Source organism: Cebus imitator, unplaced genomic scaffold, assembly GCF_001604975.1.
Source record: "Cebus imitator isolate Cc_AM_T3 unplaced genomic scaffold, Cebus_imitator-1.0 Scaffold85, whole genome shotgun sequence".
Taxonomy (NCBI): domain Eukaryota; kingdom Metazoa; phylum Chordata; class Mammalia; order Primates; family Cebidae; genus Cebus; species Cebus imitator.
Genome location: NW_016107400.1, coordinates 4263101 through 4287759, shown reverse-complemented (window position 1 = coordinate 4287759; position 24659 = coordinate 4263101). Strand labels below are relative to the sequence as shown.

The 24659-nt window shown below is 45.5% G+C and overlaps 1 protein-coding gene across 2 annotated transcripts in view; it reads left to right on the top strand.

Annotated features, from left to right (window-relative positions):
* CRYM (crystallin mu) overlaps positions 1–22703 on the top strand; it is a 25600-nt gene extending 2897 nt beyond the window's left edge. The window contains exons 2-9 of one of the 2 annotated variants that reach the window (XM_017534351.2): positions 2018–2270; positions 2772–2925; positions 4766–4828; positions 10725–10826; positions 13168–13351; positions 19005–19126; positions 19903–19987; positions 22392–22703. In XM_017534351.2, the coding sequence (XP_017389840.1) occupies positions 2101–2270; positions 2772–2925; positions 4766–4828; positions 10725–10826; positions 13168–13351; positions 19005–19126; positions 19903–19987; positions 22392–22456 (945 nt within the window). In that variant the 5' untranslated portion in view covers positions 2018–2100 and the 3' untranslated portion in view covers positions 22457–22703. The remainder of the gene's footprint in view (positions 1–2017; positions 2271–2771; positions 2926–4765; positions 4829–10724; positions 10827–13167; positions 13352–19004; positions 19127–19902; positions 19988–22391) is intronic. The other variant, XM_037740572.1, reaches the window with a different exon arrangement.
* The last annotated feature ends 1956 nt before the right edge of the window (positions 22704–24659 follow it).

The following is a 24659-nucleotide window of genomic DNA, read 5'->3' as shown; positions in this document are numbered from 1 at the left end:
GCTCACTGCGATCTCTACCTCTTAGATTCAAGCGATTCTCTTGCCTCAGCCTCCAGAGTAGCTGGAATTACAGGTGCGCGCCATCGCGCCTGGCTAATTTTTGAATTTGTAGTAGAGATGGGGTTTCACCACATTGGCCAGGCTTGTCTCAAACTCCTGACGTTAAGCGATCTACCCTCCTCAGCTTCCCAAAGTGCTGGGATTACAGGTGTGAGCCACTGCGCCCAGCCATGTTGCCTGTCTTCTTTAAGCAGGGCTAGGGGAAAGAAAAACAAAAATATTGTTTATCTTCAAGAAAGTGCTTGTTTAGCTGCTAGAGAAAATGAAAAACTGTGGCAGTTGGAACACAGTTCTTTTCTTTAAGTGTAAGGGTGGGTGACTTAAGTCTGGCCTGGCATGGCCTTTGATCCTGTTTATAATTTGTTATTGTATTGTTACAAAGAGTCTGTTCTGTCAGTCTTGCGATCTCTGTTTTAACATTAAGTCTGCTCCGTTGTGTCTAAACTCCATAAAGGAGAGGATATAATGAGGCATGTCTGACTTTCCAACCCATCATGACTGGAAACTAAGTCTTTAAGGTTTTTCTGGGGCCCCCTTGGCCCAGAGGGGTTCATGCAGCAGTGGGGGGGGGGGTGGGATTTTATTTTTAGTTAACATTCACTAAAACAAAGGGCCAAACAGAGTCTTAATCTGTTGCCTAGGTTGGACTGCAGTTGGTGCAATCTTGGATCAATGCAGCCTCTGCCTCCACGGTTCCAGTGATTCTCCTGCCTCAGCTGCCCAGGTAGCTGGGATTACAGGCATCCACCACCATACCTAGCTGATTTTTGTATTTTTACTAGAGACAGGATTTCACCATGTTGACCAGGCTGGTCTCAAACTCCTGACCTCAGGTAATTCACCCTCTCGGGCCTCCCAAAGTGCTGGGATTACAGGCATGAGCCACCATGCCAGGGCTATATCTCTGTGTTTTCTAAACCAAATAAATGTTATGTAATAATAATGCTAAAAACACACATAATGGCCCAGAAACATTTCTATAAGCCTGGCGGCTCTGTGCATAAATTTCTAGGGGTGGTGAACTGAAGAAACAAAATTGTGTTACTGAAATCAATTTTTTCCAACCACCAGCATCAGCATCTTCTCTCTCTCTCTCTCTCTCTCTCTCTCTCTCTCTCTCTCTCAATAAGTGTTCACTTATTATGTGGCTACTCTGTGCCAAGCACTGTTTCTAAATACATAATGTACGATTTCTCATTTCGTTGGTACTGATTTTGACACTACTCATCCACTGTCTTTTATTGTGATGTGACCATTTCCTACAAAACGCCTTAGGTAGCTTCTAGTCAAAATACCACAAATCACCGCTTAAGCAGTCCTGCCTCTTGACCTGTCTTCAGGCTTTGCTCTCACTCATCTGTCTCTATGGGCAGAAGACCCATCTTCCTAAATGCTTATTCTCTTGGAGCATGTAATTTCTTTCCTAGGAATCATCTTTTTTTTTTTTTTTTTTTTTTTTTGAGATGGAGTCTCGCTCTGTCGCCAGCCATCTGGGGTACAGGTGGGAGGAAGAGTAGGATAAGAGGCTCCAGATCCGGACAGAATTAAAAGAAAAAATAAATAAAATAAGCCTCCGTCTCCTTTTATCTCTTAGCAATAGGCAACAATTTAAGAAATAAAGGAGCCCCGTTACCGTTTGCCCTGTCCATTCTTTCCCGGGCACGGTGACCTAGACAGCAGCAAAAAGCGAGTTAATGGGGAGGGGTTAGGTAGGAATCAAAAGTCAAGGAATGTGGTTATAGTTGATTACAGGAACTGAGAAAGTGGACCGAACAATATTGACTCCCAGCCCGCCACCTCGATGCCCATCTTGGGGAATCCGTTGCTAGAAGGGACCTATCTCTCCCACCCTTAGGGGTCGGGGTGGGCGAAGGGGGAGGAGACGGCTGGGGGGCGGGGCTGGGTGGGGTTGCTCCGCCCCCGGAGGCTGGGCGGTGACCAGCAGGCGGCTCCGCAGCGCAGCGGGCGCGCTCACAGAGGGCGCAGCCGAGGGTCGGTGGATCGCGGTGCGGAGACTGAGGTTGGGAGGCAGGTGGCGAGATGAGCCGGGTACCAGCGTTCCTGAGCGCGGCCGAGGTGGAGGAACACCTCCGCAGCTCCAGCCTCCTCATCCCGCCTCTAGAGACGGCCCTGGCCAACTTCTCCAGCGGCCCCGAAGGAGGGGTCATGCAGCCCGTGCGCACCGTGGTGCCGGTGACCAAGCACAAGGGGTGAGTAAGGGGGATCGGGGCCCGGGGCAGGAGCAACTGGAAAGCGGGAAGAGGAGGAGCAGAAAAAGGAGCGGTGGGAGGAGGGAAGAGACGGCTTGCCGAATCGTTGCTAACAACTGCCACTTTTAATAGGCGCTACCTGGTGTGCCAAGTGGGCGCTTTACAGGCGTTACCTTGTTTATTTCGGCACACTCTCCACGTAGGGAGGTATTGATGCCACCATTTTATTGATGGAAAACTGAGGCTCGGAGAGGTTAAGTAACTTCTCTAAGCTTACACAGCTACTAAGTGGCGGAGCTGGGGGGAATGGTCTTCTGATCCAGAGCTGGACTTCGGAACACACTATGCATGGTGTCTAAGGGAAGGGCAGAGGGATGCGGGGGCTGGGAGAGGGCCAGTGGGGCGGTGACGAAGGAAAGAGAAAGGAAGGTATATGGGGACTTTAAGAGAGACCCCAGCATTTATGAGAAGGGGCTGAAGCTGCTCCCTCTCTCTTTGTAGGTACCTGGGGGTCATGCCCGCCTACAGTGCTGCAGAGGATGCCCTGACCACCAAATTGGTCACCTTCTACGAGGACCGCGACATCACCTCCATCATCCCCTCCCACCAGGCTACTGTGCTACTCTTTGAGCCCAGCAATGGCACCCTGCTGGCGGTGAGCAACTTCCTATCCCCGGGTGGAGTGGGGCCCTTGGGCTCAGCATTAAGCTCAGAAGTGAGTTCTCCATGAGCAGGGGAGTCTTGATTGTGACTACCCTGCCCCTCTGCAAGTGACTGGATACCAGCGACACCGAAGGTTATCTGTGTCCATGTATCTATTTCTAGGACTGCCTGAGGATGCATAACACAGCACCAGCGCCCACTGCTGCCTCAAGCATGTGACAGTGTGGAAATAATAATCTTGTCATTCTTGTGTATCTCCTTGTCCTATACTCAGTTACCCCAAATACACAGCTTGAACTAACCCGTTAGCCAAGGGAACATTTACTTAATCCTTGTCGACATGGAAAAGACGGGGTGTTCTATAATCCCTAGGCACCTTTTTGGAGGGGTATACAGTGTGACCTGTTTTAATATCTAATCACAGTATCAAAAGGTAGCAGTAGCTGGTGTTAATGGCATACTTTTTAATGTGTCAGGCACTGTTCTAAACATTTCACATTTATTAATGCTCTTAATACTTAAAACCATTCTATGAGATGGGTAATATTTTTACTCCCACTTTACAGATGAGGAAACCAAGTCAGAGCAACTATGTTCAACTTACCCAGGTTTATGTAACTAACAATTAGCATGGCAGGACTTCAGAGCTGTTCAGACTAAGTCCCCGGTCCATAGGTCCAGACTCTCCTAAGACTACTGCCATTTTAACTGCCACATACTGGGCACTTAAGTGCCAAGAAGGAGGCACTAATCACATTCAATTCTGATACATTCCTCTGTGGGAGTTTTTATTACCTCCCCTTCCCCCCCATTTCTATTTAGGTCCTTGAGGCTCAGGTTGGTAGAGTCACTTTGCTTGAGGTCACACATCCAGTTGGCGAAAGACTCAAGAATCACTCTTAGGTCTCTCTGACGGTTAACTCTTGTAGTCTGCACACTCCAAGCTGGGTGTTACAATGTCCTTACTTTTCCTCTGAATTTCTGGATCTTCAAATAATCTGGCTGTTCAACAATCCTTTGAGAATATCTATCTCTCCCTAACTTACACTCATCCAATGGAGATGGCATTCACACTATCTGCCAGCAGTGGTCCCCAGTGGGGTAGGACCTGAGGCTTTGAAACTAGGTGACAGCTGAATTTGTTCAGTAACGTGATGATTCTGTTCCTCATCTGTAAAATGAGGTTGATGATGCCTATTTTTTTTTATGGTAAGCTGAGATGAATAACTTATAAACAGAGAAGAATGCAGGGGGTGGTTGTTACTAGCGAGGCATAATCTTCAACTTTGCTATGTATCAGAATCACCTGGGCTGTCTGCATCTCACTCCTAGAAAAGATAGACTGGATTAATCTAAGGGTGGTATCTGAACATCTATATCTTCATGAAGCTTTCCACATGTGCAGCAGGAACGGAGAGTCACTAAGGTAGAGTTTCATGGCCCTTGTCAAATGACAACCTTCTCTCTCAAGTTCCTTCTTAATCTGGTGTTTTGAGAATCCCAGGGCAAGAAAAGAAAATGGGCAGTTCTTGAGCACTCACCATGTGCTAGATGTTTCCAGATATGCCAGTGCATTTAATCCTCATAATAACCCTCTGAATGGCTGGCATTGTCTTTGTTTTTACAGGTGAGGAAGGCAGTGCTTAGAGATTACAGTGTTTATTCAAAGTTGCATATCTCTTAAGTGGAGGAATTGGATCCAGGTCTGACACCAAACCCAGGCTGTTGTAGGATGCTGTAAAACTTCCTAGACTGATATTTCAGAACTGTTTCTTCTAGTTTAAGTAGTGGACAGGGGTTTCCCTTGCTCACCATCTCTCCTTTCCTCCAAGGTCATGGATGGAAGTGTCATAACTGCAAAGAGAACAGCAGCAGTATCTGCCATTGCCACCAAGGTAAGATGAATGGCTGGCTGTACCACTAAGGTGAACTGTTGGGTGGGGTCTGGTGCTTCAATCTTGAGAGACTAAAGGAGAAGTGAGGAACTTAATTTTGGTCTCTGTTGGACATAGCTGGAATTCCAGATGCCAGATATGAGATATCAGGTGAGCACGGTAATTCACAAAATTATTAGCTACCATTTAATGTGCATGGCCAGATTCCAGGTATCTTACATGCATAATCCTCAATCTTCCCATCAGCCTTGAAGAATAGAAATTATTCTCTTCACTTGCCAGGTCTAGGAATGTATCTCAGAGAGGTTGTATGAGTGGCCCAGGATTGCACAGCTAATAAGTGCTAGAGTAACAATTTAATACCTGACCTCCCCAGCTTCCAGGACTGGCTTCTTGTCCCTGTACCACATTGCCCCTGGTAAGACAGTATGATTGCCCCATAGACCAAAGCTAGTACTACACAAGAGGGAGAGGGAGCTGAACAGATCCAAGCCAGATCCATGGATTCATTCAACAAGTATTGACTGAGCTCCTATCATGTCAGGCACTGTCCTAAATGTTAGGCAAATGGCAATGAAAAAAACAGGGGGGCATGCACAGGGGAGGCAGATAACAAAAAGTGAAACACTGGCCAGGTGTGGTGGCTCATGCCTGTAATTCCAACACTTTGGGAGGCTGAGGTGGGTGGATCACTTGAGGTCAGGAGTTGGGAGACCTGACTGGTCAACATGGTGAAACCCCATCTCTTGCAAAAACAGAAAAATTAGCTGGGAATGGTGGTGCACACCTGTAATCCTAGCTACTCGGGAGGCTGAGGTAGAAGAATCATTTGAACCTGGGAGGCGGAGGTTCCAGTGAGCTGAGATCAAGCTACTGTACTTCCCTGGACAACAGAATGCGACCCTGTCTCAAAACAAAACAAAACAAAAACAAAAAACCCAAAACCTTTGAGTTTAATAATGTGTTAAATTGTAATAACTAATGTCATTAAATAATTAGTACCTATTAATAAATGATTAATAGTGTGCCTAGAATTTGCTAAAAAATAAAACCAACCACCCAAAAGCCACATGACATGTTGGAAAGATGAAGATAAAGCAGAAGTGAGAGTATTGAAGAAGGTGTAACATTTTACATTATCCAAGAAAGACCTCCCTGAGAAGGTAACATTTGAGTCAAAACTGAAAGCAGTGAGTTAGTGAACCATGCAAAAATGTGGAGGGGCGCTCCGGGCAGAGGAAACAGTTAGCAGTGGGGCAATGATGTTTCCAAGCAATGTCAAGTCATCCTATAGGAAAAACAGTATTTTTAGAAGTTAGAATTAAAAGGAAGAGGCTTAGAAAACAGGGTGTCGGTAGGAATGATTGGAGTCTTTGGGAAGTACAAGGTCTTGGGACACTGGTTTTCCTAAGTAATTGCAAAAGGAAGGTGGTCACCCAGGGAAAGTTGCAGTAGCGAAGACCAGGTGTTCGGGTTATATGTTAAGGTTTTCTAGATACCTGCTGGGAAGGAAAGAATGGGAGGATTAATTTGGTAATTGTATGTGAAGGCAGTAGACCAACAGCACCCACCTCAGTGAACCGGTTTTTGGTTATATCCAGACCCGACTCAACAGAAGTAATCAAGGACTCCTCACTATGTTTGCTGGTAATTTGGGAACAAAATGAATCTCATATTACTGCCTGTCATTTGTAAAGAGCTTTAGTTGTTTTCAAAATCATTTCCAACCTTTTGTCTGGACTATAAGTTTCTGTGAGGAAGGCAGAAAAAGTATGAATGGCCTCATTTTACGCAGAAAAGAATAGAAAGTTGGGTTTCCTGAAGTCATACAACCAGGTGCCTATGGGTTCTTTTGAGGCTGTGTGGTCTTGTCCCAGTTAAGAAATTTCCCATACAAGCATGCTATGCAGCAGCATTAGCTAGGGAAGTTTTCAAAAACCCAAATTCCCAGACCTACTGAATCAAAATCACAGAAAGTAAGGATTAATTAGGTCTAGAAACCACACTTTTGTAGACCCAGCCTTCAATAACACTGCTTTGTTTCATTAATAAAAATCTATGCTCCGAGAAGAATCAAGAAGCCTTGACACTTCAAAGTTTAGACACTTCAAAGTTTAGGCTGAAACTTCACAGCTTTATTTCTAGGGGCTCAGATGAACTGCTTCAATAAGGAACAAAGGGTCTATTTTACTTGTTGCCTTGAGAGTAGAATATTTTCTTGTCCACCACTTCTCTTTTATTGAGGGCTTTTTGTGGGGAGAATAAGTATAGGGAGCTCTAAGTTCTGATGAACACAATACATCTTTTGTGCTTGGGTTTCACATAAACCTCATTGAAGGCTTTTGATATGTTTTCTCAAGGTGACAGTATATATCAGGGTTTAGCACTGGCATGCATTTATTCAACAAATATTTCAGTGTCCACCAAGTTCAAGGTTCTTTGCTCAGCATGGGACGAGCAAAACCAGATACAGTACCTGCCATCATGTAGTACAGGGTCCAGTGGGGGGAAGACAAAGTATAGTCCAAAGATCACACCAATAGGCCGGGTGCAGTGGTTCACACCTATAATCCCAGCACTTTGGGAGGTTGAGGCAGGCAGATCACCTGAGGTCAGGAGTTCAAGACCAGCCTGGCCAACATGGCAAAACCTCATCTCTACTAAAAATTTTTTTTTAAAGGCCAGGTGTGGTGGCTCATACCTGTAATCCCAGCACTTTGGGAGGCTAAGGCAGGCAGATCACCTGAAGTTGGGAGTTTGAGACCAGCTTGACCAACACGGAGAAACCCCATCTCTACTAAAAATACAAAATTAGCCAGGCGGGGTGGCACATGCCTGTAATCCCAGCTACTTGGGAGGCTGAGGCAGGAGAATCAATTGAACCCGGGAGGCAGAGGTTGCAGTGAGCTGAGATCATGCACTCCAGCCTGAGCAACAAGAGCAAAACTCCGTCTCAAACAAACAACAACAATAAAAAATTAGCTGGGCGTGGTGGTGGGTGCCTGTAATCCCAGCCACTCGGGAGGCTGAGGCAGAGAATTGGTTGAACCTGGGAGGCAGAGGTTGCAGTGAACCAAGATGATGCCACTGCACTCTAGCCTGAACAGCAGAGTGAGACTCAGTCTCAAAAAAAAAAAAAAAAAAAAAAAAAATTACACCAATAGATATGAAAGTAAAATGCTGACAAGTGCTGTGAGAGTGTAAAGCAGTAGGTCTTGACCTAGTCTGTGGGTTTGCCTCTGTAAGGGATATTTGAGCCAAGATTGAAGGATAATAAGAATTACTTGTGAGGGGCAGAGGAGACAAAGCAGCCTAGCATCCTATGGAGAGGAATTAATTAATGTGAAGGCCTTATGGTTGAAGGAAGTACAGGGGTTTGGGAAGCTACAAGGAAGCTAGTATGGCTGGAAGACAGGAAGTACAGGGGAACATGGCATGATGGCATGAGAGAGAGCTACAGCACTGAGATCACCAGACCATGCAAGGCCTTGGCAAATGCAAATGAAACAGACTTTCAGACTCTTTAAATGAAAAACCTAGCAACCTAGCAGATTCATATACATGTACTTAATCACCTGCATGCTTATGAGAAAAGACTGAAGTGCCACTAATCCTACTTAATAAATCCTATAAATACATCATTTTAAAAAATCGGCTGGGTGCGGTGACTCATGCCTGTAATCCCAGCACTTTGGGAGGCCGAGGCAGGCAGATCACTTGAGGTCAGGAATTTGAGACCAGCCTGGCCAACATGGCAAAACCCCATCTCTGCCAAAAACAAGAAAGAAAAAATTACCCAGGCATGGTGGTGGGTGCCTGTAATCCCAGCTACTTGGGAGGCCAAGGCATAAGAATCGCTTGAATCCAGGAGGCAGAGGTTTCAGTGAGCTGAGATCACACCACTGCATTCCAGCCTGGATAACAAAGCGAGACTCTGTCTCAAAAATAAAAATAAATAAAATTTTAAAAATATATGAATTATCACACTATTACCAGGGCAACAAATTATCAAGACAACAAATCAGAATTACAGATTTAGTTTAGGGAGTTGAAGGTTACTTTTATAGGATACTGTAACACTTTCTGAAGCTCAGGTATACTTTCAAGAAGAGATTCATATTAACTGAGAACAGAAGAAAATGGTAACAAGGAAAAAATCATCTACTTATCCTTATCAGACAGAAACAATAGTCTTATGGATGTTATCATTTTGAAACCTTTTCAAAAAAGAGACGTTGAACTATATTTTATGGCACAGAATGGTATCTCTCCTTTGGTAGCTTCAAGAGATATAATTAATTCCTAATATTTCAGAGATGCTGTTTTGCTAGTAATTAATAGTTAAGAAGACTTTTCACTTTTTAAATATTATACTCCAGAATTTCAGTGAGTAGTGCTGTATGAAAGAACAGACCTGGGTAACTAAAAGTGTACTAAATTAAATAGAGAAAAGGCACAATAGGGTTTTATTTAATACATATGGTGTTGAGAGCCAAGTGATGTCTTTCCTGTATGCTAGTGATTCTCCACTTAGCATGATTTTGCCACCTGCTCCAGAGACAGTTCGTAGTGTGCAGACATTTTTAGTTGCCACAACCTGAAGGGATGGAAAATGCTGCTAACATCTAATAGACAGAAACTAGAGATACTGTTGCACATCCTGTAATACACAGGATGGCACCCCTCCCCAACAAAGAATTGTCCGGCCCAAATGTTAGTAAGTACTGAGGTTGAGAAATTCAGTGCTGCTTCTTGTAGGCCGTAGTAGACATGTACCAGTTCTAGGCAGATAAGACTACCTCTGTCCTCACGGGGCTTAAAAAACAGTAGAAGAAAATCTGCAAACAAATAAGTGCTGTGGCCTGGTGCATTCTATCAAGGAGGTCGGACAGGCTTCATTGGAGAGGTGGCAATGGACATGAGTCGATCACAGAATCCTGCTCTCAAACACAGACACCCTCAGGAGATTCCATAGATGCTAATTCTACATTCATCTTTAGCGGAAGACAGGCTATGAAAGGATCAACAGAGTGGACTCAGAGAATATTGCTAGAACCCTGGGAAGGAAAGGCTCACAGATTCCAGGGAGCTCTTAGAAATAGCTCAGAGCTCTGAGAAGTGGGTATGGCTGAGCATGTACCTGAGATATGATGGCACAGAAGAAAGGACATGAGCTTTGGAGTATGGAAGATGTGACTTTAGAGCCCCACTGTGCCCTTTAATAACTGTGAGACCTGGTCAGGAGTGGTGGCTCACACCTGTAATTCCAGCACTTTGGGAGGCTGAGGTTGGCAGATCACCTGAGGTCAGGAGTTTGAGACCAGGCTGGCCAACATGGTGAAAGCCTGCCTCTACCAAAGCCACAAAAATTAGTTGGGCATGGTGGTGCACACCTGTAATCCTAGCTACTCAGAGGCCAAGGCAGTGAGAACTACTGGAACCTGGGAGGCAGATGTTGCAGTGAGCTGAGATCGTGCCACTGCGCTCCAGCCTAGGCGACAGAGGCTCTGTCTCAAAAAATAAATAAAATTTAAAAAAATGAAAAATAATTTTAAAAAGTTGTAAGACCCGAACCAAATTCACTTCTCTGGACCTCAGTCTCTTCATCTGTAAGAAGAAGATAATAGGAATCCCCAACTCATAGGGCCAATGTCTAGACTAAATGAGATCATGGGGTCAACACATTGGCATATATTAGCTTCTTAGTGAACCCTTCTTCCTTCTCTTCCCACTCAACACCGGGGAAACCAAGACCCAAAATGAAATTCTCTGGATTGCCTGCAATCTCTTGAGGGAGGCAGAAGAGAGGGCAGAAGTCATCTAATACTAAAACCATATTTTGTACCCACCTGCTAGTGTCTCCCTTGACCTTTGCCACTTCCTTTCCCTCAAATAGTTTCTGAAACCACCCAGCAGTGAAGTGCTGTGCATCCTTGGGGCTGGGGTCCAAGCCTACAGCCATTATGAGATCTTCATAGAGCAGTTCTCCTTTAAGGAGGTAAGTCCAGAGGTGGGGTTGGGAGAGGAGGGGAGGGAGTGGTCCTTGACCTGTCTGTACTCCTTCACGGCACCACAGGTTATTCTGAAGTAATTAAGCTGTGAGTCCCATCTAGACCATTCTTGTACCTTCATGACTTCCCATGAGCCCTGATGGAGGGGATGGAGGAGAAGAGTCGGAAGAAGATCTGATTATCTGTTTCCAATCCTCAGTTCACAGGGCATTTGCCTGAGGATACAGCAAGCTTACTCAGTTAAAGGATTCTATTACAACTCTTGTATACATTCAGTTGTCCTTTTAGGCCCTGTCTATTATGTTATTCTTAGGAGAATGCAGAGTTTTTAAGTATTCAAGGTTATGGATCAAGAAACTGGATCGGATGAGACCCGGAGACCAGGAGGCCACAGCCTCTCTCTTTTGCAGTCTCCATACCGGTCCACCTTCCCCCAGGTGTGGCTCATGCTTCCTCCTGGGAATGTTCGATGCGACTTTTGTTTTATGTGTGTGTATAAAAGGGATGGAACATATTCATAGTATGATTTAATGACGAAAATAAAACCACTGCCTTGGGAAATATAACTATTAAGATAGTGCAAAAATAATGGCTATTTTGGCTATGACTTTTTTTTTTTTTTTTTTTTTTTTTGAGACGGACTCTCGCTCTGTTGCCCAGGCTGGAATGAGTGGCGCAATCTGGGCTCACTGCAACCTCTGCCTCCTGGGTTCAAGGGATTCTCTGGCCCCAGCTTCCCCAGTAGCTGGGACTATAGTTGCCTGCCACCACGCCTGGCTAATTTTTGTATTTTTGGTTTCACCATGTTGACCAGGCTGGTCTCGGACTCCTGACCTCAGGTGATCCACCTGGCTTGTTCTCCCAAAGTTCTGGGATTACAGGACATGAGCCACTGTGCCCGGCTGCCATTACTTTTAATATAAGGAAGAAAACAAAAGAAAAATGCTCTTTTATCTGTTTTCAAAGGCAGTTAATGTTTTCCGATCTTCCCTCTTCAGTTTTTTCAGCATAGTTTCAGTCACGTTAGACATGCACCATTTTATAGCCTGTCTTACTGAACATTCTAATACCACTTTTCAGGTGATCTAATTTTTGCATAAAATTTGCATAGTTTTCTACTGAGAAGGGTATAAAGGTTAACCATGTGCTTCTGGCTGGGCAAAATGTCTTGTTTTTCACCTTGCTTGGTGAACTTACTTAGACATAACGTTTGTTTATGTATTCTATTTCCTTATGAGAGATTCTATAGGTCTTACTTTTAGTTGACACGTGACAAACCCTTGACCCAGACATTGAAACCTGTCAAGCAAGTTGGCAAGATCCCAGTTCCCAGCCTTTGCTGACACCAGCACCTTCCAGGACTCCAGCTGTAGCTGCCGCTCTTGTCCTTTTTATCGGCTGTGCCATTTACCTTCTAACTCTTCTGATCTTGAATTTCCTACGTATTCTTCACTGATCAAGTTATTCCATGCAAAATATTGCCATAAATAACCCTTTGTATGAATCTCCTACCCATTACAACTCCTTTGCAGGGTCTCGGACATAAAGTGTGGGCTCCACACAGACTTTGCCAGGTTATCATTTCCATTTTCCAGACATGGAAACTAAGACTGAATGACATGAAGTAATTTCAGTATGGAGCAGAGTAGAGACTGGTTCCAAGCCTTCTACCTGGCTCCAGAACTTGCTCTGCTAATGATTATGCAATTTTTTTTTTTTTTTTTTGAGACGGAGTCTTGCTCTGTCACCAGGCTGGAGTGCAGTGGCATGATCTCAGCTCACTGCAACCTCTGCCTCCCAGGTTCAAGCGATCCTACTGCCTCAGCCTCCTGAGTAGCTGGGACTATAGGCGCGCACCACCAAGCCCAGCTAATTTTTGTATTTTTAATAGAGATGGGGTTTCATCCTGTTGACCAGGCTGGTCTCGAACTCCTGGCCTCAAGTAATCCACCTGCCTTGGCCTCTCCAAGTGCTGGGATTATAGGCGTGAGCCACTGCACCCAGCCTGATTATGCTATTAATATATAATAGCTATTAAGTTGTTGAGGCTATGCATCCTGACCTAGAAGTGAAATACTTTCACCCTCTTTTAAAGGGGAAAGTGTAAAAGAAAGTTCATTTTCAAATGCCTGGCTAGGTATTTGTCCAAATTAATGCTGTACCCTTGATCAAATGTCCATTCTCCATAGGGAATGGTTTTGGAGTGATTTAGATAACCACCAGCCCCTATCCCAGAGTGGTTCAACTTTCCCTTGGCATCCCTGGGCTCAGTATAACATAAGCAGCCAAAAAATGGCACCAATGTTCCTCTTGTTACCCCCAATGAAGGTGAGAATATGGAACCGCACCAAAGAAAATGCAGAGAAGTTTGCAGACACCGTGCAAGGAGAGGTACGGGTCTGTTCCTCAGTCCAGGAAGCTGTGACAGGTGCAGATGTGATCATCACAGTCACCTTGGCAACAGAGCCCATTTTGTTTGGTGAATGGGTGAAGCCAGGAGCTCACATCAATGGTAAGTAGAGTGGCTCCATAGGCATGATGGGTGGTAGCCAGGCTCCTCTCTAGACTGGACCAGTCGGCTACATCTGCAGAGCCAGTTTACTCATGCAGACGCCCAAGCTTTTTAAAGGTCTTAGAAACGTGTGAGACTGAAAAAACAATATTTGGCCAAGTGCAGTGGCTCATGCCTGTAATCCTAACACTTTGGAAGACTGATACAGGTGGATTGCTTGAGGTCAGTAGTTTGAGACCAGCTTGGTCAACATGGCAAAACCCCATCTCTACTAAAAATACAAAAGTTAGCCAGGCATAGTGGCTTGCACCTGTAGTCCCAGCTACTCATGAGGCTGAGGCATGAGAATGGCTTGAAACCAGGCGGCAGAGGTTGCAGTGAGTCAAGATTGAGCCAATGCACTTTAATCTGGGCAACAGAGTGAGACTGTCTCAAAGAAAAAAAGACAACAACAACAACATTTGCTCCCAAAAATGTAAAAGGGAAATTGCAAACCTGAAACTAACGAATATTTAATGTTCTATAAAATGTAATTTTTTTTTCTTTTTTTGAGACAGGGTCTCACTCTCTGTCACCCAGGCTGGAGTGCAGTGGCGAGATCTCAGCTCACTGTAACCTCTGCATTCTGGGTTCTAGCAATTCTCCCACCTCATCCTCCCAAGTTGCTGGGACTACAGGAATGTGCCATCATGTCCAGCTATTTCTTTTTTTTTTTTTTTTTGTTAGAGACGAGGTTTCACCACCATGTTGGCCAGGATGGTCTCAAACTCCTGGCCTCAAGCAATCTACCCACTTCAGCCTCCCAAAGTGCTGTGATTGATTACAGGTGTGAGCCACTGTGCCTGGCCATAACATGTAAAATTACGTAAAATGGTAATTCACAGCTCAATTCTTAGATGTGATGAAGTTAAAATCACAAAGGACAAATGAGTCATTCGTTCTTAATACTAAGAATTATAAAATTTTAAATTTCTTTTGTACTATAATTTATTATGTGACATGTATATTCTTTTAAATATGTGTGATAGGATGAGGGGCAGGAGAAGGGACTCTAGACATGAGGGTGCCTGGGGCCTCTGCCAACCTTCAAATGGCCCTGGGTGTTATAGCAAGAGCTGGTCTATATCTAATACTATCACAAGTGTTTATTCTATATATACATTATTCTCTATATAATATCATTTAATACTTATAACCAACTTATGAGACAGGAACTACTATCATAAACTCCATTTTACAGGGGGATAAACCAAGGCATGGAGAAATGACATAACTTTCCCAAAGTCAGAGGTTCTTTTTTCTTTTTTGAGATGGAGTCTTACTCTGTTACCCAGGCTGGAGTGCAGTGGCACAATCTCGGCTCACTGCAACCTCCACCTGCCGGGTCAAGTGATTCTGCCTCAGCCTCCTGAGTAGTTGAGATTACAGACACTTGCCACCATGCCCAGCTGATTTTTTTTGTATTTTTAGTAGCAGTGGGTTTCACCATGTTGGCCAGGTTGGTCTCAAACCACTGACCTCAAATGACCCACCTGCCTCGGCCTCCCAAAATGCTGGGATTACAGGGGTGAGCCACTGTGCTCAGCCCAAAATCAGGGGTTCTTGATGGCAGAGCTGGGATTTGAACTGAGGCACTCTATCCTCAGAGCCCAAGCTTTTAAATAATACTCAGTATTGCCTTCCAACAGGAAGACTGGATCCTGGTGAGCAGAGCGGGCACATTCTAGAGGGTTTAAAGCTGGTCTCAGTGCCCCATGTTTTAGTGACAAGCACATGGTGTGAGCTGAGAAGCTAAGAGCTTTGCACACATGGGCAGATGAGCAGGCAAACGCCAAGTAAAATAATCGTGCATTCAACCATACATGCTTACTGAATCTCTACCATGTGCCAGGCACTATTCTAGATGCTACGGATGCCACAAGTACCAGACAGTCAAGGTCACTGCTTTCCTGGTGGTTAATTTCAGTGAGGAGAGATAGATAACAAACACACACATAGAGGAACTACAGTAGATAGTTCTAGCTGAAGATGAGACTGGAAAGAACAAGGTTCTGAGTGACAGAGGCTGGTGGTGGAAGTGGAAGGGAGAAGCAGAGGGAGGTGTTTTCAGTAGGGTTATCTGAGAAGCTCTCTTAGGAGGTGGGTTTTTTGTTTGTTTGTTTGTTGAGATGCAGTCTAGCTAGCTCTGTCGCCCAGGCTGGAGTGCAATGGTGTGATCTCGGCTCACTGCAACCTCCTCCTCCTCCCGGGTTGAAGCCATTCTCCTGAGTAGCTGTGATTACAGGCGCCCACCACCATGCCCAGCTAATTTTTGTATTTAGTAGAGACAGGGTTTCACTGTGTTGGCCAGGATGGTCTCGACCTCCTGACCTTGTGATCCACCTGCTTTGGCCTCCCAAAGTTCTGGGATTACAAGCGTGAGCCACTGTGCCTGGCCGGGATGTGGTTTTTGAGCTGTGACCTGAATGAGGAGGAAGAGCCAGCCATGCCAAGAGCTGAAGGAAAGGCATCCCAGGTAGAGGGAACAGCAGATGCAAGGGCCTTGAGTGTGGAAGTGAACATGGCATGTTTGAGGAGTGGGTCAAAGTAATTTGAAAGTCTCAGCCTGCATGGGACTGGTGGTCAGATTGGGTCCAGGGAATGGGTAAGGGGTGAGTCAGGGCTGAGTCTGAGGACAATAAGACCATTTCTGGAAAGATATGGGAAATCGCAAGGAACCAGTTCCTGGTGAAATGGGTTTCCAAGGCTGCATCTTCAGGAAGATGGACTTGATTTTTCTTTTTCCAGCTTAAAACAACACATTATTATCATCTCACAGTTCCTGTGGTTCAGGAGACGAGGTATGGGTAGCTGGATCCTCTGCATAAAGTCTCACAAAAAAGAAATTGGGCGATATCCAAGCTGCAATCTCATCTCATGCCCGGAGGTCCTCTTCCAGTCTCCATGGTGTGGCAGGATTCCTTTCCTTACACTGGAGGATGGAGGGGGGAGCCCCTTTCCTTGGGGCCATCCTCAGCTCCCAGAGACGACCCAAATCCCCCATCATATGGCCTTTCCATCCTCACATCCAGACATGGAGAATCTCCCTTATGCTGAATCCTCTCTCCCTTGGAATCACTCTCCAGGAAGGGCTGACTTGATTTTGAGTCAAGGCATCTCTTCTGTTTTCCTGGCCCAGGGACAAAATTGGTTTATGTGTTCACAGAGGCATCACATACATTTAAGAAAAATGTGTCACAAGCGCAGACAACAGGGAAACACCAACAACAGATTTTACTTAGTTTATAGCTCGGCAGAGGGACAGGCCCAGTTCCAACCTCCCCCACGCTTCCCTCCTCCTGCCACCACACCCTGTCAGCCTGCCTTCGACCCTCACTCATTTAGCCCCATCATAGCCAAGCCAGAGTCTGATCCGAGTCAGGCCTCTCTCTTTACTGCCTGGCCCACCTCCATCCGCCTGAGTGACCTCACACAACCCTTTGTGGATGTGCCCTGCTCGTAAGCAGTGGTTGTGCAGGGGAAATAGAAATAGTCCAGAGAGAAGGGGAGGCCTGAGAAGTGGGGGTTTTGTTCCCACCAGCTTATGATTTATTTACGAGCTTCCTTAGCTAGTGCTTTTGTTCTGTAGAACTCTCCGCACAAACAACCTTCAAGATGGACATTTTTATACCACGCTTTTTGGAAATTAGCATGAGGGAGAACAGCATGGGAGGGAATAAGCGGAGAAGACTGGGCAGCAGTGCGAGAAGGCATATAAATGCTGTCTTATATTTGTATAAGGCTTTATAGCGCTTTTCAAAGACTAGCCGGCCAGGGGCTGGATCCAGCCAGCAGATGTGCTTTGTTTGGCCCATAGCGTGATCTAAAACTCAAGGAGTGACATATGCAAATAGATTTCCTGTTTCTCTTTTAAGAAAACAACTGGGGCATATCTGGTAACAGTGGATCTATATTCACACGTGGTAATGATTAGCTAGAGCTGAACAATGTCCCTTTCGAAAGGGCCCACTGACTTCTGCACCCCTCAGTCTCCACCACATCTAATTCAGTCCCTCTGACCAGCTTTGCTCATTTGCATTACCTCCCTGGCCCTGCAGGCTTTTGGTGGCAGCCTCTGTATTCTCCTGTGTCCCAGTGCCAGGGTGCGCAACACCTTGGATTCATCATTCTGGTCCTGGACTCCGCAGGGGATGTGCTAGCTCAGGGCCAGGATGGAGCCAGTTTTCTTTGTGCTGAGACTTCTCCTTGACACTGGGCTTTCTTTTTGTCATGAGTTAACAGAGAACGGGGGTGAGGGTGGGAAAAGCGGTATCATGGCACGTGCCTGTGGTCCCAGCAGTTTGGGAGACTGAGGCAGGAGGGTCACTTGAGCTCAGGAGTTTGAGGCTGGGGTTTTTTTTCTTTTTTTTTTTTTTTTGAGATAGAGTCTCGCTCTGTTGCCCAGTCTGGAGTGCAGTGGCACAATCCTGGCTCACTGCAACCTCCGCCTCCCAGGTTCAAGAGATTCTCTTGCCTCCCGGTAACTGGGATTACAGGTGTGTGCCACCCCGCCTGGCAAATTTTTGTATTTTAGTAGTGATGGGGTTTCACCATGTTGGCCAGGCTGGTATCAAACTCCTGACTTCAAGTGATCCTCCCGCCTCGGCCTCCCAGTGTTGGGATGACAGGCGTGAGCCACTGCACCCAGCCTGTGGTGAGTTCTGAATGCACCACTAAACTCCATCCTGGGCAACAGAGTGAGACCCTCTCTCCAAAAAGTAAAAAATAGATATTAAAAGAACTGGTTGGGGGTGAGGAACGGGAATGACGGAAGAGCAAAAGGAGAATGGGATGTGAATAAGCTCCAAGTGATGTCTCTGTGTCGGGATTTGTGTGAGGAAGTTGTTAATCCTGTTAAGCGGAGGAGGCATGAAAGCCCAGGTGCTCTCAGACCCAGATTCACCCATCAGATCCCTAACCTTGGCAAACACCTTCGCTTCTTTGAGCCTCCATTTGTGCATCTGTTAAGTGAGAACCAGACTTTGAAATGTACTTGTGAGAACCATAAATAGTATGTGTAAAACATCCCACAGATAGTAGACATCCTGTAAATGAATGCTGTGTCGTCTCAAAATCTTTTAGCAGTGAGGTGGGATATGGAATAGAAAGGCAGAAAATGGTAGGTAGTATTTTATTTTTATTTTTATTTTTCAGATGGAGCCTCACTCTGTTGGCCAGAGGCTGGAGTACAGCCATGTGATCTTGGCTCACTGCAACCTCCGCCTCCCGAGTTCAAGCGATTCTCGTACCTCAGCCTCCGGAGTAGCTGAGACTACAGGCGAGAGCCACCACGCCTGGATGATTTTTGGTATTTTTGGTAGAGACGGGGTGTTACCATGTTGGCCAGGCTAGTCTCAAACTCCTGGCTTCAAGTGACCTGCCTGCCTCAGCCTCCCAAAGTGCTGGTATTACAGGCATAAGCCACCACACCTGGCCTATTTCTTAATAAGTATTTCATCTTACTGATTGGAAGAGGCATGGCCTGGGGAATGAGGGAGTGCTTTGAATCTGAGTGTGCTCACGGGTCCTTCAATCACCTCTCTCTCATGCTTTGGCCTTCTTCGTAGCCTTTGGGACTATTTCTGGGCTTAGGGTCTGTTTTTCTGTCTCTTAGCTGTTGGAGCCAGCAGACCCGACTGGAGAGAACTGGATGATGAGCTCATGAAGGAAGCTGTGCTGTATGTGGATTCCCAGGAAGCGGCCCTGAAGGAGTCCGGAGATGTCCTGTTGTCAGGGGTGAGGCTCTTTCTGACCCCGGTCAGGGCTGCCACCTGGCTGGCCTCACCTGGGTCCCAGAGTTTCATTAACTTCCCTTCGAATTTGGCCTGCTTGAGACCTCAGCCACCCCTCCTCCTTGTAGGGGAAAGAGCTCCTAAACATTTTGCTTTAATTTCATTCCAGAAAAATATGGGCATTATGGTGGTGACATGTGTTTTCCTGTCTCCTTTGCCTGAACAGAGCTCAATGAATTTTGATTTTTTTCTCCTTTGCCTGGATGGAGAAGCTTAATGAATTTTTCTTTTTTCTTTTTCTTTTTTTTTTTTTTGCTGGGCTGTCCTATAAAGCAGTGGGATTGGAAGCTTCTTGCAGCCTGGAAACCTTCCCAATGTGGCCAACACGATAAGACTGTGTTGCCCACCTTCTGGCTTCATTTTAGTGTCATAATCAGAGCATAAAACCAAGAAGGGAGCTGCTGGCATGCATGTTCAGATAAGAGCATGTCTATTTCCTCACTGACACAATGATCTTGGCAGGACAGCTCTCTGAGCACCAACGTGAATCTCTGTGTTTATGGTATCACAAAGCAAATGCCACTCCAAAAGGGTTTCGGGGCCAGCCTCCTCCCTAGTATCATCCAGTGTACAAAGGATCTTTTTTTTTTTTTTTTTTTTAAATCAACTATGTCTCTTACCTAGCTCAAGGGTCTTCAAAACCAACCTGGGCTGGCTTCAAAAGCCAACCCTGAACAGACTTTAGCTTCATACCTGGGTCAGCTTATGTTTGTTTCCTAGGCTGAGATCTTTGCTGAGCTGGGAGAAGTGATTAAGGGAGTGAAACCAGCCCACTGTGAGAAGACCACGGTGTTCAAGTCTTTGGGTAAGATCCATTGGTCCCTGGGCCAAAATCCAACCAGAGCACAAGGCAGGCTCACCCATTGGTGGAAAGAGCAGTGAGTCACCAGACTCTGTAGCTGAATCACTGTGCTCCATCATTCAAGTCAATTATTTACATGGCTTAGTCTAGTGATGAAGCTCATGAACTCTGGAACTGGGCAGTCCTGGGTCAGAGTCCCTTCCCCGCCACTCAGAGGCATGTGTCCTTAGGCAAGTGATCTGACCTCTCTAGGCCACAGTTTCCTCACCATCTGTTACCAGTTAGTTGTGATGTGCATATAAAATGAATCAGCTAGGTGCAGATCTTGATGAAACTCAGAAGTGGAGGGGGCAGGGGACAAAGATGTTAAAAGACAGGAACCTTAAGGTAAATGGCAGAGACCCAACCTGAAAGACAGTCAGACAGAAAGCACCGAGCCCTGTTCATTCCTTCCTTCCCTACTCTCCCACTTGCTGCTTTCAAAAGGGCTTCCATGGGGAACCCCCTGCCAACTGAGTTGTATAGGGTACCTTATAGAAGCCTAACAAAGGGTGGGCTCCCAGTGGCCAGTCTGCCCCTTGCCCTTGTTTTTCTTCCCCTCTACGAAATTGAAGGAAACAGAAGTACATGGGAACAGACGAGGCGTGGTGGCTCATGCCTGTAATCCCAGCACTTTGGGAGGCCGAAGCAGGCAGATCACCTGAGGTCAGCAGTTTGAGACCAGCCTGGTCAGCATGGTAAAACTCTGCCTCTACTAAAAATACAAAAATTAGCTGAGTGTGCTGGTGCAGGTCTGCAATCCTAGCTACTTGGGAGGTTGAGGCAAGAGAATCGCTTGAACCTAGAAGGTGGAGGTTGTAGTGAGCCGACATCATGCCACTGCACTACAGTCTGGGCAACAGAGCAAGACTCTGTCTCAAAAAAAAAAAAAATAGGCACTTTGGAACAGAACTGATACACGTAAAACAAAACATTGAAATACTCTGAAATGTTGGTAAGCAATTGCTACCCTAAGCCTCTCAAGAGAGCCCTCTGTCCCCCTCTCAGGATATTCCATACTTCATGATCAAGCAGCAAAACAATACCTGGCAGAGCATCAAGAGTGCCCTGGCTACCCAGAGCCCATGCCATTAGTTAAGTATCCATGCCTTGAAGATTGGTAAATATCTTTAAAATCTCTCATGCACTGCAAGCAATATCTTCATTATGCCAGTGCATGATGTCTCTCATGCACTGGCAATAAAACTTTATCTGGAACCTCGTTCAAAGACATCACACGGATCCAGTTGTGTCCGAAAGCTTCAGAGGTCATGGCAGATCAGAGGTCAGGGAGCCCCCACTTGAGTTGAAATGCTGCAGAAACCTGTTGTGTCCTTTTCAGCAATTTTTGCTTTCTCACCTTTGGGGATTAGTTTATTGGCACATCATTTCACCTAACAGATGCATATCAAGCACCTAATTACATATCTGTGCTGGGTGCAGAGGTTAAGGTATCTACCAAAACTACAAGACAAAGGGGAGATGTCAAAGGATGCAGCATTGGAACCGGACCTCTGGTCAGCAAACTGCAGTCTGTGAGCCAGACCTGCCCTGCTTCCTACTTTTGTGTAGCCTCTGAGCTAGAAATGGTTTTTAGATTTTCAAATGATTGGGGGGAGGAAATAATATTTTATGATGCATGAAAATGATACAGAATTTAAGCTTCAGTTCCATAAATAATTTCACTGGAGCACAACCAGGCTCATTTGTTTACCTGTTGGCTGTGTTTTCTACTCTAAGGGCAGAGTTGAGTAATTGTAATAGAGACCCTTTGACCCACAAAGCCTGAAAGAGTTACTGTCTGACCCTTTTTGGGAAGTTTGCTTGGGCTGGGCACGGTGGCTCATGCCTATAAGCCCAGCTCTTTGGGAGGCCAAGGTGGGCAGATCACCTGAGGCCAGGAGTTCAAAATTAGCCTGGCCAACATGGTGAAAGCCTGCCTCTATTAAAAATACAAAAAAAAAAAATTAGCCAGGTATGGTGGCAGGCACCTGAAATTTCAGCTACTTGGGAGACTGAGGCAGGAGAATCATTGAACCTGGGAGGCGTTGCAGTGAGCCAAGATCGTGCCACTACACTCCAGCCTGGGCAACAGAACGAGACTCTTATCTCAAAAAAAAAAAAAAAAAAAAATTTGCTCAGCCCTGAGCAAAGGACACACAATTTGTTGGTGGGTGTTTCTTAGTATCATATTCTCTGTCCCTTTGCAGACCATCCAAGCCTGAGCTCACCTCTGGCTCTCAGTCCCTGTTATTCCAGTAGGCACTGGCAACATGAACACGTATCAGGAAACTGCCAGTCACAGGGCCTGATTGTTTCAAGAAAAGTTGTTCTGACCAAAGGTGAACCAAGTTTCTGTCTGTTCTAGGAATGGCAGTGGAAGACACAGTCGCAGCCAAACTAATCTATGATTCCTGGTCATCTGGTAAATAAAACAAAGGAGCTTGGTGCTCGAGGGACGTTGCTGCTGGTTCTCATAATTTCTAGAGTAAACGAGGGAGTCCAACCCCAGTGAACTCTTGTTTTGTGCTTATTGTGTTTTACCTTAGGTGCTGAGATCCTCGTTTAGGTTTGTAGTTGGAAAGCAAAACTAGGTAACCATTTCTTCTGTTAAACGAAGTTATAATAGTGTTCGTTTCCCTTTATGTTTCCCTGAAATAAAGCACTTTCCAATTCTACAGTGTTTGCTTCGGTAGCTTCTATTCCTATCACAAGGAAACAGAGGGATCAGATGCTTCCATTCATTCCCTGGGAGAGCTCCACTGGCTATAATGAAATTTATTTTTGATTTTTTTATAGATACAACTCACATACTCTAAGATACACTATTTTAAAGTATACAATTCAGTGATTTTTGTTTTGTTTTATTGACATGGAGTTTCACTCTTGTTGCCCCGGCTTGAGGGCAATGACGCCATCTTGGCTCACTGCAACCTACACTCCCAGGTTGAAGTGATTCTCCTGCCTCACCCTACTGAGTAGCTGAGATTACAGGCATGCACCACCACACCTGACTGATTTTTAGTGGAGACAGAGTTTCACCATGTTGGCCAGGCTAGTCTCGAACTCCTGACCTCAGGTGATCCATCTACCTCGGCCTCCGAAAGTGCTGGGATTACAGGCATGAGCCACCACGCCTGGCCTACAATTCAGTGTTTTTTAGTATACTTGGAATTGTGCAACCATCACTACTCTAGTTCCAGAATATTCTTAGTCCCCGAAAGAAACCTGGTGCCTGTGAGCAGTCACTACCCATATGCCCCTCTTCCCAGCCCTCTGGGAACCACAAATCTGTTTTCTGTCTCTATGGATTTGCCTCTTTTGGATTTTTTTTTTTTTTTTTTTTTTTTTTTTTTTTTTTTTTTTTTTTTTTTTTTTTGAGACAGGGTCTCTCTCTGTCTCCAGGCTGGAGTGCAGTGGCACCATCAAGCTTGCTGAAGCCTTGTCTTTCTGGGCTCAAGTGGCCCTTCTGTATAGCTGACATGACAGGCGCATACCGCCATGCTTGGCTAACTTCTTGATTTTTTTTATAGATGAGGTGTCACCACGTGGCCCAAGCTGGTCTCAAACTTGTGGGCTCAAGCAGTCCTCCTGCTTTGGCCTCCCAAAGTGCTGGGATTACAGGCATGAGCCACCCACCTAGCCTGGTCATTATAAGTGAAATTCTACAATATGCAGTCTTCTGCGTCTGACTTCTTAACATTTAAAGGAAAAATGGAGTTTCTGTATAGATCAGGGCTCCTTTGGCCACAAATGGTAGAGACTACAACTCAAACTACCTTAAGCTGAATGAATGGAGAATGGAATATATTGGCTCTTGTAATTAGGAACATACAGGTAACTGGTTTTGGCTACAGCTGTATTCAGGGGCTCCAACTCTCACCAGGGCCTGGCATTTTTCTCCTGTCCCTCTCAGTTCTGTCTTCCTTAGTGGGTCCCACCCTTTCCCTTATCGTTGCTCCAAGGCTGGTTTTCAGATAAGTCAGCAGCAAAGCATGCTTGGCTCTGTTTTCCCGCCCATACTCCTCCTCGAAAGGACTCTTCATGCTCCAGGTGGCTTAGCCAAAAGTTTATCATATTTGCCAGACTGTCTGTACAGGGGCCTTTGTGCTGAAATAAAATACCCACATGACCTGATTCTGCATATGTCAAATGACTATGGAGTCTTTCTGGGGAAGCCTAATGGTCATCACCCTAAAGGATGTATAGAGAAGAGCGTGGAATGATGAGAATATTCATATATTTTTTTTCTTTCATTCTTTTCACAAGAGCCCCTATCATAACCCTGTGCTAGGATACTTAGATACAACAGAAAAGTAGTCCTCAGCCCCAGAGAATGCACTCCCAAAGAGAAGACAGATATTTTAAAAAATTACAGTTCAGTAATTTGGTGTTACGGGAACATGGTTCAGGGTCCCTGCAGGAAATGCAGATATTCCTTGACTTATGATGCAGTCCTGTCTCAGTAAATTCACCAAAAGTTGGAAATATGTGTCCAGGCACGGTGGCTCATGCCTATAATCCCAGCTACATAGGAGGCTGAGGCAGGAGAATTGCTTGAACCCAGGAAGTGAATGTTCCAGTGAGCCAAGATCATGCCACTGCACTCCAGCCTGGGCAACAGAAGGAGGCTCTG